The 19,704-nt window shown below is 40.8% G+C and overlaps 2 protein-coding genes across 3 annotated transcripts; both read right to left on the reverse strand.

Moving 5' to 3' along the window:
• Positions 1-1,171: 1,171 nt before the first annotated feature.
• On the reverse strand, positions 1,172-8,533 carry ap1ar (adaptor related protein complex 1 associated regulatory protein). Of its 2 annotated transcripts, XM_053428603.1 has the most exons (10): positions 8,337-8,533; positions 6,189-6,237; positions 6,076-6,102; positions 5,605-5,636; positions 5,415-5,511; positions 5,134-5,232; positions 4,367-4,425; positions 3,684-3,757; positions 3,414-3,536; positions 1,172-2,306 (listed from the first exon to the last, which is right to left on the reverse strand). In XM_053428603.1, exons 1-10 carry the CDS (start codon positions 8,405-8,407, stop codon positions 2,053-2,055), a joined length of 885 nt encoding a protein of 294 aa, XP_053284578.1. In that variant the 5' UTR covers positions 8,408-8,533; the 3' UTR covers positions 1,172-2,052. The 2 variants fall into 2 exon arrangements, with proteins under 2 accessions (XP_053284578.1, XP_053284579.1); XM_053428604.1 differs by lacking the exon at positions 5,134-5,232.
• A 727-nt stretch (positions 8,534-9,260) lies between these two features.
• cfap100 (cilia and flagella associated protein 100) lies at positions 9,261-15,557 on the reverse strand. Its single transcript, XM_053429046.1, has 13 exons — positions 15,459-15,557; positions 15,120-15,333; positions 14,933-14,997; positions 14,380-14,543; positions 14,182-14,262; positions 13,847-14,025; positions 11,899-11,977; positions 11,587-11,629; positions 11,334-11,488; positions 10,856-10,985; positions 10,530-10,732; positions 10,344-10,437; positions 9,261-10,171 (listed from the first exon to the last, which is right to left on the reverse strand). Exons 1-13 carry the CDS (start codon positions 15,555-15,557, stop codon positions 10,052-10,054), a joined length of 1,626 nt encoding a protein of 541 aa, XP_053285021.1. The 3' UTR covers positions 9,261-10,051.
• Positions 15,558-19,704: the final 4,147 nt, after the last annotated feature.

The following is a 19,704-nucleotide window of genomic DNA, read 5'->3' on the forward strand; positions in this document are numbered from 1 at the left end:
TTATTTAAATGTGTACATTTAGAAACATAATACTACTGATAGGGTTGCAAAGGGGTGGAACATTTTCGGTAAATTTCCGGAAATTTTCTGGAAACTTTCCACGGAAATATTGAGCTGGGGAATTTTGAAAAAAAAAAAACGCAAATTAAACGCTGCGCAATAAAAACATCATTCAAAAATCTATTTTAAAGATGTATGGAATGCAGCACACGCTGCACGTTGAATTTCAACCCTCCACTGTGCATTTCTCCATCACATGCACATATAATTGCCAGCATCCTGCACACTACAGCAGGGCTATTGAGGCCTGCTGTAGTTCGATGATATTACTGGGGGAAATATATTAGCTTGCTGATTGAGGATTGTTCATCTGTACATCTAGCCTATTCCTATTCATTTGTAAATATTTTTAAAGACGATTCCAATTGTTTGGCCAACTATTTATATCTCTGGCCATGCATTAGTGTTTTCTTACAAGCCTTTTTTCTCATCTTATTCTACAGAACAATTCCACGTGCACTATCTCATGTGTGGAGACAATTCACCCCAGCCAATGTAGAAGGAAAGGCTGTGTACATTTACAAATACTGTGCAAAGACCTATGTTAAGAATGAAACAGATCCAGAAGCATATAGTCAAGTGCCCAAAGTCTCCTCAGGGCTCAAATCAGCCTATGACAAAACAAAATATGTATATTTATGTCTGTATATGACAAGGTAAATACAGTCAGTATAAATTACCCACACATTTCCAGTTTATTCCAGTTTATTCCCGTTAATTCCCGTATATTCCCATGGAAAGTTTCCCACTTTGAATATTCCCTTAATTTTGCAACCCTAACTACTGATCATATTATTGTTAGAGGACGGTCTCTGTGTTTTCATGCTTTCCTGTCTTTACATGTATTTTCCTGGACATGATGCTGTTGAGAGGCTGACACTTTAAATCAAATACAGAACTTGCTTTTGTGCCTGGTTACATAAATGTATCTTTACGTAACCGTTTGGTTGATCCGTTAAAACCCCAGAAAATACATCAGTTACAAAGTTGATGGAGTCTATTTGTCAAAAATGATTCTGTAGCAGATTGGGCTAACTGTATAAAAACTCACTGTGGATGATGTCAGTGCTATGAACACAGCCTTATTGTCAGAGTGCATGCGCTGACATCATTTCCCAAAATGCACGGTTTATTCAAGGACACACAGCAACCGACCAATGATTCAAAAAAACATTAAACAAGCAACTGAAGAAGAGACAAACATGGGTCCAGGCTCAAATGTGGAAACTGTGGCTGTATTATTGAACTGAGTCATTAAATGAATTAAGTCCAATGCTTCATGTTTCTGATCAGTAACTTCAATCCAGTTGCTTTTCTTGCCATCATGCACTAACTCAATATACCTGGCGGACCACAATGAACCAATAGAAGGAAGAGGAAGGTAAGAGAGAGGATGTTTTTGTGTCTGTAGTTCGGATGTTTCTTCTGTGCTAACTCAGGTTTATTCTCACTTCTAAATACATGCAGGAATACTCTTGACATTACCACTGAGCAAGGTGCTGACCTCTGAACTGCAATTGCTCTCCAGGCGCCGCTGCTAAGTAGTTTGAAAAGGTTAAATGCAGAGAACAAATTCCCACTGTGAGATGTTAAAGAACCCCAATAAATGATTCTGCAGGACCACCCACCCCAAAACCTTTGACATGTCTCCATTTCTATCAGCGAGTATAGAACACAGCTTCTGCAGCAGCCACTGTGGCTTGAAAATCAGCACTCACTGAAAAACGTGACAGACGGTAATGGATTTAATCCATCAGTCACAATGCATAAAATGGTCGGCTAATTTAGCAAATGAAGGCACTGAAAAATGAGTAGTTCATAAAATGTCACTACAGTGTTCTGAAGTGGAGAGATCTGCAGCATATTACCGCAGCATCAGTCTCATGTTACAGAATATGAAGAGCGAGGTTATACATTTCCATTTCATGAGGCGAAAAAGCTGCTGGGCTTTGACACGAAGAGGGCAAACGTCTTCTCCTTTGGTGACGGACACTATCTGTCCTGGTTGTCCGAGGCATCCTCAGAGGGAGTGTCTAGGACGGGATTGACAAACCCTTCAAATTCATTGTTTGCACTGTCCTCTGGTTGAGTACTCACAAAATCATTCTCCCACTCCAGTGCGTTTGAGTCCTCAGAGGTCGAAGTCGGGCCGCTGGTCATCTGCTTGGCGCCGGGCCTCAGGGCTGCACGCAGGATGTCCTCCTCCGTCCGAGACCTCTCCCAGGCTGGAAGTGCCCGATTGATTCCTACAACATGAGGAAACAAGCGTTCGTTCTCTCAGCAGAAGTTACTGAAGACAAAAAGTGCTGCAGGCGGTCAACTGACTCAGAGGGGCCACAACCCATGTGACATGTTCCTACATGAGACTACCTAATGCAAATTCTAAACTTGCACTAAGAAGACATATCCTAGTGATGTGTATCACATAGGATTGACAGAGCTGAATAGACTGACACAGGTAAAACAGGAGGTTTTGTAGTGGGGAATAAATATCAATAAACCTGTGCAGTCCCACAGTGCCCCGCCATAGAACAACCGAAAAATAATACATATATAATGTAAATGAAACTCAGAGTTCATACCTCAGCCAAGGCCAAACAGTCCCCTAATGAAACCACATTTAAATTCACTAGATCTGGATATTTATTTGGATCTGCCCCTAATTGTGCACACTAGTAAATTTCAATCTCCTACACGTGATTGTTTTTCATCAATACCCATGAATTATTCTCGGAGAAATCAAGATAATATATTTTATAAATGTAAAACTTGTTAAGTTAATTTTTTTGTGTGGCAGTGGTAGCACCAGCTTCCAGTGCGGCCTGTGTGTTAGTCTGACACTGCACTTATAAAATGAAAGTGTCGACTCTGTGGAGCAGCCGTCACATCACAGAGAAACGGAGTCTTACTAAATGATTAGATGAGAGAGGACCAACAAGGTTAATGAGGATTTGGTGTTGAAAGACAACTAAAAACTTGGATATATTGAGGGTGTACTGTCTCCATGCCGTGGCTTCTTTTATTAATACATACACATTGCACTTTATGTTAACAAATGGCCTGAACCTTCCTCCTCCTGTTTGCTGCAGTGTAATTGGAAAACAGAATCAATGGATAAAAAAAAAAAATGGAACCCTGTTTGGATGGAGAGAAAACTCTTGACTCTGATCTCTCAGTGCGATTGAAGCCCTTGATAAAATATCACATAAACGATTGATGGATCAACCATTTCACCAATTCAAAAGGTATTTTTCTTTAAACCTTCAAGCTGGGGCTTTAAAGGCACAACTAAGAGTACAATTAACAGCTTAACCAGTGTAAACTTTTCAATATGAGCAAAACTTAAGTCTCACCTTCCTCATCCTCCCACTCTAGATCCAGTGAGGTCCCATCATCGTTAGTGGAGCGAGTCTTGGTGGTGAAATCCCAGCTGCACTCTGTGTTGGGAGTCACCACATTGGGGTCAGAGGGAAGTCCTGGAAAAAGAAGTAGCGATTATAATAGAGACCATGTAACTATGTAAAATGCAGAATGGTCTTAAATGACAAACATAATGTAATATCAGCACAAATGTTTTGCATATTATTTGAGATAGTGCAATTGAAGCAAGAAGTTTCACTCACTGTTGCTCCTGAAAGCATCAGACTGGGCTCTTACATTCTGGAGGTAGACATCAAAATCCTCCCCACAGTTTTGTCTGAAACAGGTTGTAATGAAGAAACTTGAGAATACCACAGATTTAAGTTGAATCACTCAATGCAATCGCAATTTTTTTGACAGATTGAAATGAAAGCACAAAAATCATCAGTCCTATAACTCAGTGGGCCTGAATAAACCTTCCTGTGGAGACTTTAACTTAAACCTGAGATGGAAGCTGATACAGTGCTCGGCTGTGCTGTGCAGCCTGCTTTCATTACCACTGAAAAGTATGAGAAGGAGTTAAGCACTGAACTCTGAGACTGGATACCTTGTAGTGATGCAATACCTGCTCTGCAGCCTACACACTGTGACTGCAGCAACACACCAAGCTCTCACATCTTTAAATCAATGTTCCTGTTGAGAGCATAATAAAGAAACTATTGTTTTCTCCAAATTGCAACATCACACATCTGAAGGGCTGTGATATGCAAGTTGGGATTTAGCAGATGCTGGGAATTAAATGTTCTTACATTTACTTTTATATCTGGCACCAGCTAAGGTGAATATATTCTTAATATGTCAACTAAAACCAAAGCAGAAGTTCATGACTGCAGCTTGTCCTCAGCTCAACAACTCTTCTATTGTCTTATGAACTTAAATGACTCACTTTCTTTGAGCTTCACTGCCAGGGCCTCCTGCTTTCCCTCGTGTCCTCTGGGCAGACAGCTGCCAATAAAAATGTCAGAAAATAAGTCATATCTTCTCATGATTCAAATACAGACGCACTATATTAATCCAAGAAATGAAATTTAACAGTTACGGTGCTAGCAGGAAAACACATGAGTTAATATATTTAACAAAGCAGCAACAAAGAAAGTGGAATGTGGCAAGAAAAGCAATTGAGAAATCTTCATAGCAGTATCTTTTGAGCAACAGTTTTCATTTTCATTATATCATGATATCATACAACAACAATAATAATAAGAGGAAGCCATTTTCAGGAAGAGGAGGAAGATGAAAAAGAAGAATTATGATACTCTCATATATTCCAATGTGTACTTTGTTCTACTCCTGATGCCTGATATGATTGTGTGGACAGAAAAACAGGCAAATAATAATAATGGCATTTTTTAAAAGAAATTTACTTTTTCTCATTTCACTGCCTGTTTTGTGAAATAAAACAGACATATTAAGCCTCGCTACTTTGAAATGACTTGAATTGACTCTTTGTTCCAGTGCACCTTGGAGGAACCTCTTGATTTGAGAGAGAAAGGTTAATGAGCAAAAACCATTGACTAAACAAAAGACAATATCATTGCGTCCGCTAAGACACAGAGGCCATGGCTTGAAATGCTGGTCATCAGGTTAGAGGAGAAGTTGTAAAGCCAAGCAGTTAGTCAATCTGGCAGAAGGGAGCGCTCAGTGCCGCCTCACCTCCTTCATTTTTCGCTCACGTGCCAACCTGGCGGTCTCACGCTGGGCGGCATTTCTAGCCTCCTCTTCTAGCCTTAACTTCTCCTCTTGTGCCTCTAACTGAGCAGAAATAAACAAAATGAAAACAAACAAGACAGAACAGAAAAATTACAAAACAGAAAAAGCAATGCAGCAAATTAAAAGTAAGCAAAAATTTGTCTAAAAACATAAAGTGAAAAAATGGAGGCTGTTAATCTAACAAAGACAGATCTGTCTAAAGATGCTTTTATGAACTGTCTTACCTCTGCTTGGATCTTCTTGTCTATCTGAAGCTGCCTGTCTGAGATGGCAGCATAGCGATGTTCTTTGAGGTGCTTGATCTCATCTTCACTGATCGGCCTGATAAAAGAAAAAATAAACAGATCTAATATATACACGTATTTTTGTTAGAGATAACTCATGGTGATTTTTTCAGATCAAGAGACGTCTTACCTCGGGCAGGGCTGTGGACTCTCTCCCTCCCCCTGCAATGCAAAAAAACAACATGGGACCTTTTAGCACTGACTGCCAGTGTAAAACTCAGCTTGACTGCTGCTCTGTTTGACCCGAGTGCCACTAGTCTGGAACTGTGCAGACAGTAATCGAGTTACTCCTTGAAAGGAATAACGGAAGACTGCCATTATAACAGTGATGGGTGTGTGTTGGGTGCACATTGGTTTCCATCACTGGAGGAAGTCGGATGGGGGTCTGAAAGTAAAAAGTGTCCTGGGAGTACCGGCTTAATGCAGCGTTTAATTAGACTACACGTCAAAACACTTACTCAGTCTTATACCATGTAATTTGGTCCCAAGCTGATTGAATAATAGAGTTGAGAGAAAAGTCAATAACAATGTTTTCCGTGAACTTATTTAGGCATCAAAAGCTCCTTAATATAAGTATAATCGGAAAGATGATCAGACTTACCTCATCACTTTCTACCAGATTTTCAAACTGCAAAATAAAAAGTCACAATGAGACATAACATCACACTGAGTCTGAGTCAAAGTAAACAGCAGCAGTAAGCGTATAAGACGTACCTCTATTGTATAATGTTCCCCTGTGGTGCTGCTTCGGAAATATTTGGATCTGTAAGATTGATTAAGAGAACATAAAAACACTGACGGGAAACTGAAAGCTGTTAAAACACAACAAAGTCCGAAGACAGGAAACATATAAACTCAATTGCTGCTATTTTTAACGCAGAAGCTGCATGATGATAACATTTTAGACCTCTGACATTGAGATAAACTCATGATAAGAACAGGGAATCTGGGAGAGGAAGTTAATTGAGCAGCTGCAGTTGAAGGAAACATCCAGTGTGAGACAGGTCGGATTAAATGAAACAATGTTGAAGGTGTGGAGGAGAATTCTCGTACGGGCTCATTCAGACACTATCCCAAGGTTTTATAAGGGGGCTGACACGAGAACATTTTGCATTGTCACATACAGCCCCTCCGGAGAATGCCAGACTATCTGGAGTTCAGTCCATTTCGGGCAGCAGCTATAGACATCAACATATTTTTGCTTGGCTACTGAACTACCAGATGTGATTTGGACAAAGCACATACTAAACACACATATGCGACTAGTCTATTTTAATACAACAAATTATACGCTGACATCATCAAACCCAAATGCCAGTGATTTCCTGAATACAGTTATATATTGTTATCTATAGACTTATAGACCATTAATGATAAACATGGTCTGTGCTTTAAATACATTAATCAACACTGGATGGATGTGCGGCTCAATAAGTGATGTCACTGTGCACAACCAGGACCTCCCATCAGGCTCATCTAAATTAATTATTGATTAGGTCTGTGATTTCTCTGAAATGAAACATGTCTGTTGCTTTGGTTTGGCTGAAACCTTTAAGCACTTTCACCACACACAGATCAGGTGACCTCCCAGCTGGTGTTTTACCTGTGACAGCCTAAAGGAAATTGTTATATAGGTGACATAACTGACATACTAACCCTTGTGCTAAATTTACCAACAACAATAATATTTTTGACTTCACTGGATATGGAGCAAAACCTTAATTTTATTACTCCAGTCAAGACTCCTGTCATTTTACTTTGTTGAAGTATGGCCTAATGGGAAGCAAGCAAAGGTTACGAGGTTTCCAAACCACCAGGCTCGCATCAATAACCCCACAACTGCTGATTCTGTCAAGTAGAAGCTCCACTACAGAATTTAGTCAAATCTATTCATCTCTTTGCTTGAAGATAATTATAAATCAGTACATAGTCTGGCTCCACTATATAGTTCAGCACTTTTACCCCCCTCACACACTAACGCCTGAGATAACAGAATCGAATGTTGTTAAAAGTCCCACGATCCAGGTTTCAAACCAAAGGGATCAGGCTTTTAAACCCGAGCTCAACATCAGCTCAGCAGAATCAGTGCCTCAGCTCAAGAAGTGGTTCAAAATGTATAGACTGGATCTCTTACAGTTTCTATTGTTTTTATTTAATTGTTTTATTGTTGTTCTTTTATCTGTTTATTGCACAGTTGGGTAAGATCTGGCTTTTCTATGCTTTACTAACTTATATTGTATTTTTGATAAGCACCTTATAACTCTGGTTGACAGGCACTAAAGAAATAAAGTTTATTATATTATTATCATAATAGAAATGCATAGAAGTAATTGTACAAGGACAGCCAGTCTGCTCTAATCCTGACAAAGCACAGGATAAAAACATTAATTATTGATGACACATCGGGTGACATGTCTGCCTGTAAGTAACGCTACAAACAATCAGGTGAGTGTAAGTATTAGAACTGACAGGAAGACAGGTTCCAGGTATTAGTCTAGAGCTGCTCTCGTAGACTCCATCAACAGCTCTGTCTCTGTGTCTTTGATGCTGTTGCTCTCCATTAATTAGACCTGACCAACTCCATGTCCACCCTGGTGACAACAGGGGTGGGGTCTGGAGTCCTGCTGACACAACCCCGCAGGGACCTCACACAACCCGGCCTGTGTCTGTCTGCCTGGCCGCTCTCCGTCTCTCACTAACAACCCATCACCACACGGAGCTGCCTACAAGTGTGAACACACTGACACAGACACACACTGTGCTACCAGCTGTGAGCTAACCCACTGTTAGCTAACGTTAGCAGGGTTCAGAGGATGCTAGTGAAGTTAGCTGGGGCAGCAACAGCCGAGATGTTCCACCTACCCGCCTCCTCTCTGGATCCTGCTGGCCTCTCTCCTGAAGAGACCCGCACAGTAAGCCCAGCAGTTACCCATCGCATTGTCGGATAAGCCCGGGACCTAGCTGCCTGACAGCTGCTGGAGCATCACGGCTGATAAATACATGTCCAGCAACTCCTGTCCTCCTCCTCCTGCTCAGACACTTCCGCATCCTCCTTCCCTCCGACTGATGACGTGCAGGACAGCAATACGCAACACCGCCCCCTATCGTCATGTCACTGTAGTGTCAGTGTTAGTGAGGTTTGTAATAAGGTAAAACAGCAACTTAAAACCTGTAAATCAAATCCACGTTCATAATGGTATCGAGACGGAGAAAACCGCAAAAAAAAACACTAATCAGCCATTTAAAGATCTAATATTAAGTTATAACAGTTATAAAACCTGCCAGATCCTTGATTTAAGTAAAAATGACTGCACAACAAAAAAGAAAGAAAGAAAATTGTATACTTTTCCAGGGTGTAACCCACCTCTACGTCAGCTGGGATCGATCGATGGATGACTGGATAAAAGTATTATAATCAAAATTTTACTTAAAGTATCAAACATCAAAGCACATTTTGCAGAAATGTGGCCATTGTAAGTGATAAATTATAATAAATGACATTATTAAAATAGTTAGACATAATTTTACTGTTACCTTTATCTAATTTTAATTTATTCTATTTTCGTTGATATTATCTTATTTTTTACTATTGGTATTTTGATGTGTTGCCTCTTGCTGTCTTGTTGTATCTTTTACTTTGTGAAGCACTTTGTTCAAACAAGTTGTTTTAAATGTGCAATATCAATAACATTTAAATTGTGTAGATACACAATTCTGTTCCGTTTTTTGGGGGAAATATTGGATGATTTATTGAAAATAAAACGTGAGAGATGTAACAAAACGCTGGTTTATTAAAGCAGGCCACAGACAAAAGCACTGGTAACATCCAAAAGACAATAAAACAAATCAAAAATAAATAGAGGATGTCTCAGGATCGATTAATTTATTACCAACAACAGAGATTAGCTCATTGAAATAAAAGATGTTGCTAAATCAAACCTGTTCTATCAACTCTTTGTGCAAATTTAGTTTGCTGTCACTGGAGGCACATATCACATCTTTAAACAGGTTTAAGTGAGTCTGGCTCTTCTGCTTCCAGTTTAACATAATCAATCAATTTATAAACAATGTTTGTTGTTACAAAAAAAAGAAATTATATTGTTTGTTAAACAGCTCAATATCAGGAGATTGCACATGAAATATTGGTTTCTCTAAGACCTCCGACATAGGTAATAGCTTTAGTAGTCTACCGGTAGTAAACAAATATTTGGGCAGTTCAAAAATCAATGATGTGTTAATGAGGCTGGTGTCTCTCCATATTGATCATTTTATTGTCCAATTTATATCTGAAAGGTAACTACAGCTCTCAATAGTTGAGTAAAATATATAATAGCTTGCATTGTAGTGCAGTAGAAAAAAGGAGCATAACAAAATACATACTCAGATACCTTAAAAAAACTTAAGTAAATAACTCCAGCGAGATTGCACCACTACAACCAGGCACTCAGTTATTCACTGCAATCCCAAGGTTTAATTTGCTGTACTTTACATAGTTCTACTATATTAACCTAATCTATAATGCTGATTCTATCAATGTAGTCATTCTATGTCTTTGTCATGGTGAAACATTGGACTCCTCAGTCCTCAGCAGTGAAGAGGTAGGCATGGAGCTCATCCTCAGCGGGGATGTTGTCCACGTTGCTGACTTTGACTTTCTGGGTAACAGGCACACATCTAGGCATGAGCTTTCTCCCACTCTGAAAGACAATGGGTTAGGAATTATGAATCACTCATGATTTATTTTACTTTTAAATCAAAATTTGTTTCAGATTTTCAAATAAACCTCAAATAAATGTTTACTCGTGGTAAAACAACGTTTATACAGTAGTATAACAGGCTGCATGAAAGCGTTTTAAGCAAATGACTTACTATTTTCTTAGAGTCAGCCAGGGATCGTTCCATATACCTCCTCATCCTTTCTTTCTGCTTCTCTTTCTGCTCTATCAGTTTTTCTTCACGCTCCCTGCATCACGATGCACGAGGAGAAGGGATTGGTAAATAACATGCTGCTGCCTTCATTTTTATTAATCTTCTTTTCCAGTTGATAGAAAGTACCTTGTCCTCCTCTCGCTGTCCTTTATTTTCTTCATCATATCCAAGCTTTCTTCAGGGATGCTCTCGAGGCTCTGCAGCAGTACAGACAGATGGTTCTCAATAGTGGCCAGCTTCTCCAAGGTGCTGAGGTTGGTCATCCTGTCGTCCACACAGCTGCGGTGCACCTCCGCAACCTTCTCGCCGAGAGCATCCAGCATCACATCCTGTCAGAGAAACACACTCAGACAGTCAGCAATAACATGCTGTGTCCGGTCTGTTGGTGCCAAATAACATGTGACGATGCCACATGCAGCTTTTAGGTTCAAACGTGTTTTGTTCTTTCTTACTTGGTCCTCAGTGTTCAACGAGACATGAAGCTGAACCTTCTGTTTGAGCCTGTTGCCTCTCGCCTTCTCTTTGTGGATTCTCTGGTTGATGTCACTTATCTGTAGCGTTAGCTGCTCTTCATCCTTTTCACTACAGAAAGGAAAGGTGGGGACCAAGTCGAGGAAATTAATAAAATAGTTTACTATATTTTACTGTCAATCTGCACAGGTTTAAAAGTAGATACGGAATTTCAAGCAAAGAGGAGTGTGATGATATGGACTTGTATTAGTTATATAGCTTTTATTCTTATTTTCCACTTTCTGATTTAATTGTTTGGCTGAAACACACACCCATACTGACATTTAAACAAAAAAATAGCATATAACAACATACAACCAGTACCTGTGTCCATACAGTAATGTCAGAGTGTAGATTTTACAGGAAAACAACAGGTAAACAAAACAAAAAAACATTCATTCACAGATAAGTGATGCTTACATCTTCTCCCTGGCTGTGTCCATCGACAGTCGGAGCACCTCCACCATCTTCTCCACCCTTGTCGAGTTCTGGATCAGGGACAAGTTCTGCTCTGTCAGCTCTGTCACCAGATCTAAGAGCTGCTGGGGGTCAGAGAAGTAGAGCTCTGGCTCATCCTGCAGAGATGAGACATAAGAAGGAGACAGAGACAGGCTTACTGTGAGCACCAGTGATATAAACTCAAGAGCAAAGTTCAGTTTTAAGGAAATCTGACCTCAAACTCTGAGCTGTCACCATCCTGATCAGAATTTGCGATCCTGTGATGAGAAAGAAAGGGGTTGAGGTCAGGAGAACCTTTTGCAGCAGCATGTAAACAGGATTCTAAATACATGTTCCACAAACCACAATCATGGCGTGTGCTACAACAGTGAGTATATTACATGATATGCTACACATGCTTTTAACTCCTGTTTACAGGTAAAGAATTTTTATTTTGCCTTTTTAAGATCATCCTGCATTATGTACAAGACACACATTGGAGGTGCAGGGAGACAGTGCTGAGTTAAGTGTGTAGTTGTTTCCTCACAGTGAGTCGCTGTGGGCTGACGACAACCTCGTCTCTCTGACGGAAGGCGGCTCTCTACTTGACACGTTGTCCTCCAAACCTGTGCACACATTATCATTCATATCACACTATTAGTACCATCCATACTCACTGTAACAAAGCAATAATAATAATGAGTAGTTAGATAATAAGAAAAACAATTTCAGTCACCAATGACATCTTAATATATTTCATGTTGATTTACTTGGTAAGGCAAGTGTATTTATAAACCATATTTCCGACAGATCTGCAATTCAAAGTGCTTTACGTGCACATACAGTGCCTTGCATAAGTATTCACCCCCCTTGGACTTTTTCCCATTATGTACTGTTACTAACTGAAATTCAAATAGACTTAAATAAAGTTTTTCCCGTTTGATCAACAAAACATGCATAGTACTTTGGAGGTGCAAAATAAATTTTATTGTGACACAAACAATAATGAGAACAAAAAAGTTGCCATCTGTTGGGTGCATAAGTATTCACCCCCCTGTGTCAATACTTGGTAGAACCCCCTTTCGCTGCAATTACAGCTGCAAATCTTTTGGGGTATGTCTCTACCAGCTTTGCACATCTAGAGATGGAAAGGTTTGTCCATTCTTCTTGGCAAAAAAGATGAAGCTCAGTCAGATTGGATGGAGACCGTCTGTGAACCGCAATCTTCAAGTCTTGCCATAGATTCTCTATTGGATTGAGGTCTGGGCTTTGACTGGGCCATTTTAAGACATCAACATTCTTTAATCCAAACCATTCCTTTGTAGCTCTGGCTGTATGTTTAGGGTCATTGTCCTGCTGGAAGATGAACCTCCGCCCCAGTCTCAAGTCTTTTGCAGACTGCATCAGATTTTCTTCAAGGATTTCCCTGTATTTGGCTCCATCCATCTTTCCCTCTATTCTGACCAGTTTCCCTGTACCTGCTGAAGAGAAGCATCCCCACAGCATGATGCTACCACCACCATGTTTCACTGTTGGGATGGTGTGCTCAGGGTGATGGGCGGTGTTGGGTTTTTGCCACACATAGCGTTTTGCATTGAGGCCAAAAAGTTCAATTTTGGTCTCATCTGACCAGAGCACCTTCTTCCACATGTTTGCTGTGTCTCCCACATGGCTTCTGGCAAACTCCAAACGGGATTTTTTATGGATCCCTTTCAACAATGGCTTTCTTCTTGCCACTCTTCCATAAAGGCCAGATTTGTGGAGTAGACGACTAATAGTTGTCCTGTGGACAGATTCTCCCACCTCAGCTGTGGATCTCTGCAGCTCCTCCAGAGTAACTATGGGCCTCCTGGTTGCTTCTCTGATTCATTTTCTCCTTGTCCGACTCTTCAGGTTGGGTGGACGGCCTCCTCTTGGTAGGTTTGCGGTTGTGCCATATTCTTTCCATTTTCTTATTATGGATTTTATGGTGCTCAGAGAGATGTATATTTTTTTATAACCTAACCCTGCTTCATATTTCTCCACAACTTTATCCCTGACCTGTTTGGTGAGCTCCTTGGTCTTCATGATGCTGTTTGTTCAGTAATGATCTCCAACAAACTCTGAGTCCGTCACAGAACCGGTGTATTTATACTGAGATTAAATTGCAGACAGGTGGACCCTATTTACTAATTATGTGACTTGCAAATGTGACTTGTGAATGCAATTGGTCGCACCAGATCTTTGTTAGGGGTTTCACAGTAAAGGGGGTGAATACATATGCACTCAACACTTTTCAGATTTTTATTTGTAAATAATTGTGAAATCCATGTAATATTTCCCCCCACTTCCAAATGATGCACTATTTTGTGTTGGTCCATTACATGAACTCACGATGAAATAAATTTTAATCTGTGGTTATACCATGACAAAATGTAGAAAAGTCCAAAGGGGGTGAATACTTATGCAAGGCACTGTACAAGACAATTGTACTTGCACCAGAGTAAAGTACTCACCGTTCCTAGTTGCAGACTCCTCCTGCTCCGGTTTGTCCCCGGAGTCTTCATCAGACAGGACTGTAGTTTTCACAGCCTTCGCTCTCTGGGCCTCCTGCCACTCTGCAGGAGACAGTTTGAACAGCAGCTCCTTGTACCTCTTGTAGTCCACCAGGATTTCATCAAACTTGGCGAGTTCACTGTGAAGGGGAGAGAGTTTATTTAGATACACATTACATGACACTGTGTCAAACCAAGTTCACCTCTCTGCACCTTCTCAGTATTTACTTGTATTCACATAAAACATGATTAACTGACATGCACGTGTTAATTACACAACATCATCGGAGCGCGACCTTTTTATGGTCCCCACTTCAACAGTCAGTTTCTTGATCTCAGTGTTCTTCTCCTGTTTGGACTTGGCCTCTCGTTCAAAACTGAGAACAGAGACAAGCACAACCATCTGCGGTGTGATCGTTTTGAACACCAGTCTCATTCAAAAATAATTTTTAGAACCACAATTCTGCTGATATTCCATATGTTGATATACTCACAAGGTTCTGGCCTCCACAGACTTCTTCTCGTTCTCCCTGAGGAACTCTTCGAAGCTGAGGTTGTCTCTCTCTATGATCCTTTCAAGCTGTTTCAGCTGCCTCTCCTCCTTCGCGGTGGCTTTGTCCATCTTCAAAATCTCATTCCTCTTCGTCATCAGACATAACTGAATATGGAAAGATGAGGGGGACAATTGAAGAGGAACACAAACAAAGATGCAGTGGCAGGAGCAGGAGCAGGAGTGTTTTAGGGGACCATGGCGCCCCCTGGGCAAAAGGGACCTGGCTGCTGACAGAGTTTCATGGGGTTCTCACAAAACGTTCTTTGCTCTGGACTAATGTAATTATTCCTAGGGGCCCCTCTCAGCTTGGGGCAATCGCTTGCTTTGCCTATGGTCAGAGACGGGTCAGTTTTTCTTCACATGTGCAGTGATGTGTGGTTTAGAATGATTTGCTGGCTGACAAAAAGCACTTGTCATATTAAACGGAGAGCCCGAGGATAGCAGTTCATGGCTTCACCTTTAATAAAATATTTGCAACTTCTAAGGCGATTTACCTCTAACACTGCTTTCTGTCGTTCCATGAAGATCAAGTCATGTTTACTGTCTTTCGATATGTTGTCTGGGGACAGAGGACAAAAAAAATAGTGAACATTTAAATAAGCAAGTTATCTATGCAATGGCAGTGGAATTCCATTTTAAAAACTATGTGTAGCATCTTTACAAAGCTTAACAGAGTTTCACCTCGTTTCATCATGGCAATCTTCAGCTCATGTCTGCCTGGTGTTTGCTTAGGGAGAGTTGGTTTAGCCTTTATTTGTTTTAGATTCTTCATCTTCTCCCTCTCCTCCTCCTCCTCCTCCAGTTCTCCCACCAGCTCTTTCTTAATCTTGGCCATCATTCGCGCAGCGTGGGTCGTCTTCTTATCAATTGGCAGAGCCAGGAATTTACGCATCTCCTGAGCATGGAGGAGAACAGCAGCATGACTTAAACACAGCGGAGACCGATTTGTACAGTTGGGTAACACCTGTGTCATGTGCTGCATGTAAAATAATTTGTCTCTGTATTCACTCTAGCTCCAACCTCTTTCTGTTCCTCCTTTTCATTTGCACACAGTAGAAAAATGCTGTTGTCATCTGGCACTTTGAATGGGCTCGGTCGTGTCTCCCTCCTCCTCCTCATATCTACACACAATGAAGGGAAACAATGAAACAAACGAGAACATGTTTCCCTTAGTTTTGTCCGTCTGTTTACCAGAGTTGTCACTTTGTCCACTCTACCTTGTTTGTGTGGTTTGGCAGCACTTTCTCTTTCTGAAACAACATCACATAGAGAAACCTCTGGTCCCTCTGTTTAAAAAGAAGAGATAGAGACGGTAGAAATGAAACACTGATCGATCAATCAATCTACAGCACCAGTTGAATTGTGAAGCAGATGCTTATAACAGAAACCTACTGGCTTGTGGTGATGACATCTCTGAGGTTTCCTCTGGCAGCTGCTGCAGCACTGGCTCACTCTTTAATGTGGCTGCAGTTCACAGAAGCAAACCAAAGTACATCTTCATTGACGAAAAATGATGCATTTCACATGAGGCAGAATTAAGTCTAGCTCTAAACTGAACTTTTGAACCAGGACCACCTGACTGTTCACACACCTGTTGTGTACTCCTGCTTTTTACTTCAGCTCCCACTTTTTAATTCTTTCCTAAGAGACATGTCCACAGGCAACGATTCATTATGTCATCAACTTCAATCTGCTGCAGATGAACTGACCATTTTTCTTGTATACAGTATATTTGTATTACTTTCAAAGGCTCAGGCATTTAGACATATTATAATCGTTATTATACTTTAAATTTCTTTATTGTTTTTGCCCACTGAATTTGTCTTCAGCATATATTGAAAACAAAATATAGCCAATTGAGGAGCTGCAACAATCAAACGAAGGCACCTATGAGATTTACCCAGCTCAAGCCACTATCCCCCCACCCGCCCTCCAAAATATCACTTGTTATCCCCTTGAGGTCTGTCTTCACAAAAATAGATCTTTTATGATAAGGATAAATGAGGCAGTACAAAACAAACAAAAATACTAAATACTAAAGACTGGAGTAAGAAGAGGGTAACTTCCCTTACTCCAAAATAGTTTTTCTAAATCTCAATTAATAGCAGTGTTGTAAACTCTCATATTAGACGATAAGACCTTGCCTAATTTTGATGCAGGCAGCCTTTAAGTGGGTATCAGATTTTACCTGGTTTCAATCTTCCGGAAACAAACAGTATCTCTAATCCATCTTTTAAAGGGGTGTTTGTTCCTTCCTGGAGAGAAGAATGAGACGTCTCGTGATCAAGTAGGTAAAGACTGGGACCACACCAGCTTAGCCTCTAGGAGTGTCAGGGTTAAATCCAAATATGGCACATGTTGGATTGGGAGTGATCTGTTTTTACTCCCAAAGATTTGAGTGCTTTCACATATTTATGATTATAAAGATCAGGACTTATCCGGGCAATGCGAGAACTACCCACAGGACCGGATCATTAATGTAAAGGAATTTAAATGATCAGATTACTTTAATCATTCTGTGAAGTAATAACAGTTAATGTAATAATTCTGTTTAATATTCTACCCAGTAAATTTGAATACACATTTAAAAACGTACTTGTATATATTTATCTATTTGCTTACATTCTAGCTGCCACCAGACAGACCCAGTGTTTGTATTTATCATGATGAAGAATCACTGGCTCTAACTACTGTGCATGTTCACATATAAAACATTGTTTCACTCATGTTTAAACTGATGCTTATAAAGAAATGAACTCACCCTCTGATATGGATGTTTGAACGCATCAGCACGACTACTCTTTTATAATGTGTACTGTTGTCATGGTAACAGGTGCCTTCATGGCCCCCCTGTAAAAAACAAAGCTTTTCACTGAACAACACACAACACCAGTGATGCCGGTAACGCGCTACTTAGTAACGCGTTACTCTAATCTGACCGCTTTTTTCAGTAACGAGTAATCTAACGCTTTACTATTTCCAAACCAGTAATCAGATTAAAGTTACTTGTCCAAGTCACCTTGCGTTACTATTTCGGTATTTGTGGTTAGCCCGCTGGGCACGTCCTGCGGCTGGGGGAGCAGTCGCCCCGTCGCCCTCCTCACCACGCCGCCGGAGGCTCGGTGTGCGGCACTCCTCGACGTTTTTTTAGGGGGGGAGGTGCTCGTCCGCGGTGCGGGGGCTTTCCTTATAGTATGCCGCGGGGCGGTGTCCGTCGGCGCTGCGGAAGGCGGGGACCGGTTGGAGGGGACCGGGTACGACGGTCGGCGACAGCGACTCTGGACGTGTGTCGGGCTCTTCTCGCGGATCACCTCAGCTACAGCGCCCGTTAGGGGAACCCTCCGTTCGCGCGGGGGGGGGGGGGGGGGGCCTCCGGCGGTGTCTAATAAAGTTAGTGTTGGCCAAACCGGTTGTCATTTTTATGTTGAGGCGGCGGGGGTGTTGTCGGCAGCTGCTGAATGTAACTAATAAAGTAACTTGTAATCTAACTTAGTTACTTTTAAAATCAAGTAACTTGTAATCTAACTTAGTTACTTTTAAAATCAAGTAACTTGTAAAGTAACTAAGTTACTTTTTCAAAGTAACTATGGCAACACTGCACAACACACAAGTATTTCACACACCAGAAACTGCTGCTTATAAAATCTTTGACACTGCTGTCAATTCTGTCTCGATGTATTAGATTGCTTTTCACATTTTTGCCGTTTGACACATTCATTAGTATTTTTGGTGATCAAAAAATATTTGAAAATACGATAAACAAAAGCAACAGAAGGCTCATTGAATTAATGTGGCATGAAGTTCAGCCAACTAAGATTTGGCAATGAAACTAGAAACGGGATGGAAAGTCAAGTTTGCACAATTAACTGTGAAGGCAATTCACATTCATCCACCACTAGGTGGCGTAGACAGACCACATGCAGTCCGTCCCGGGCTGAGCTGGTGTTTCCTCACCTTGTTGGGGTTTGACAAGTTGACAACTCCAGAGTTCAGGATGATGGATACTGTTGATAGATCAGTGCATCTGTGAGGACTTCTCAACTTGCCTGCTCCTCTTTTCCTTCCCTGTGTGCAAGTGAATATACTTAGAATCTAATACTGTACATTCCCGCCCACCCATCCGCACATGACCCTGCACATCTCAGCTCAACAAAGCAGCCCACACACTACACTTGCTTGTAGGAAATCCCAGTGTCAGATTGTCAGGTGCAAGCAAAGCAAAGACATGGGCGAGTGTCGGCTCTGGAAACAGAAGGAAAGGGCACATTGTGAGAGGAGGGAGGAACGGTGTTTGTGTGAGGATTTCAAGGGACAGCTTCATGCTCAGGAGTCGATAGGGAGGCTGAAGCAAGAAGCAGCACAAAGACTTGTTTTGTATCTCCAACTTTCCATGATTTATTTAAAAAATGTTCCTTTTCTCACATTTGAATAAAACAATGTGTCTGACTGCTGTTTTTAAGGGTAAAGAGTCAAGAAAGTTCCCCCCCACACAGAATCCCTGCCTAGTGATGATATAACACTGGTTTCTTTAGTATGAAGATCCTCCAAGATGCAGCTGTTTTCTTGCAGCGTTGCACGAGTTGTTTGAGCGTTACAGATTACCTCCACCTCCTCCGCTCATGTAGCTCAACGATGGTGGATATCTGATATTATATAAGAGGTGAACATTCAGCCCTCTATGCATAATGAGAATGACAGCTGTTATTTAGATGTAATTATCGCCGCTGGCTTTACTGGAAAACATTTAAAATAGGGAGAAAGATATATCAGGTAAATGACATAGAGAAATTATGTCATTTATGACATTAGAACCTATGCACAATATGTTTGGTTTTGGTCTTAGGTAAGTTGTTTATAAACTAACAATTTGTTGCCCCCATATGCTTTACCTATGCACAATATGTTTTTTTTTTTTTTTTTTTACGTTACATTCTCCTCACTTAAGTTTAGTATTTTCTTATGAATTACAGATAATTTATTGATGTCTAAATTTCCTTTGGGATAAATAAAGTTTCTCTCCATCTATCGACTGACCGACTGACCTATTTGTCTCATTTCTTATCTTTGAAGATTAAACTGCTTCTTCAGCAAACTGGTAGATTTGTTCAATTTGATATTCTTCGCAAAATAACAACCCTGACAGCATGATGCAACAGCCTCAGGATCTTCCCTGTTTGACTGGGAACTGTGGTGCCATTAACTTTGGTCCATTACCACAGAACTACAGCTCTGAAACACGTCAAACAAAGTCCAAGCAGAAGTCTTT

The sequence above is a fragment of the Pleuronectes platessa genome, chromosome 8 (assembly GCF_947347685.1).
Source record: "Pleuronectes platessa chromosome 8, fPlePla1.1, whole genome shotgun sequence".
NCBI classification, from domain to species: Eukaryota; Metazoa; Chordata; class Actinopteri; order Pleuronectiformes; family Pleuronectidae; genus Pleuronectes; species Pleuronectes platessa.

Bases quoted from the DNA above. Each gene is read 5' to 3' on its own strand.
- ap1ar (XM_053428603.1), bottom strand. From the start codon at position 8,407: ATGGGTAACTGCTGGGCTTACTGTGCGGGTCTCTTCAGGAGAGAGGCC. The intron at 6,238-8,336 runs GTAGGTGGAACA...TCAATCTTACAG, and splicing joins AGGATCCAGAGAGGAGGCGG to ATCCAAATATTTCCGAAGCA. The intron at 5,637-6,075 runs GTAAGTCTGATC...TTTGCATTGCAG, and splicing joins ATCTGGTAGAAAGTGATGAG to GGGGAGGGAGAGAGTCCACA.
- cfap100 (XM_053429046.1), bottom strand. From the start codon at position 15,557: ATGAGGAGGAGGAGGGAGACACGACCGAGCCCATTCAAAGTGCCAGAT. The intron at 14,998-15,119 runs GTGAAACTCTGT...CTCTGTCCCCAG, and splicing joins GATTGCCATGATGAAACGAG to ACAACATATCGAAAGACAGT. The intron at 14,544-14,932 runs GTAAATCGCCTT...TTCCATATTCAG, and splicing joins GACAGAAAGCAGTGTTAGAG to TTATGTCTGATGACGAAGAG.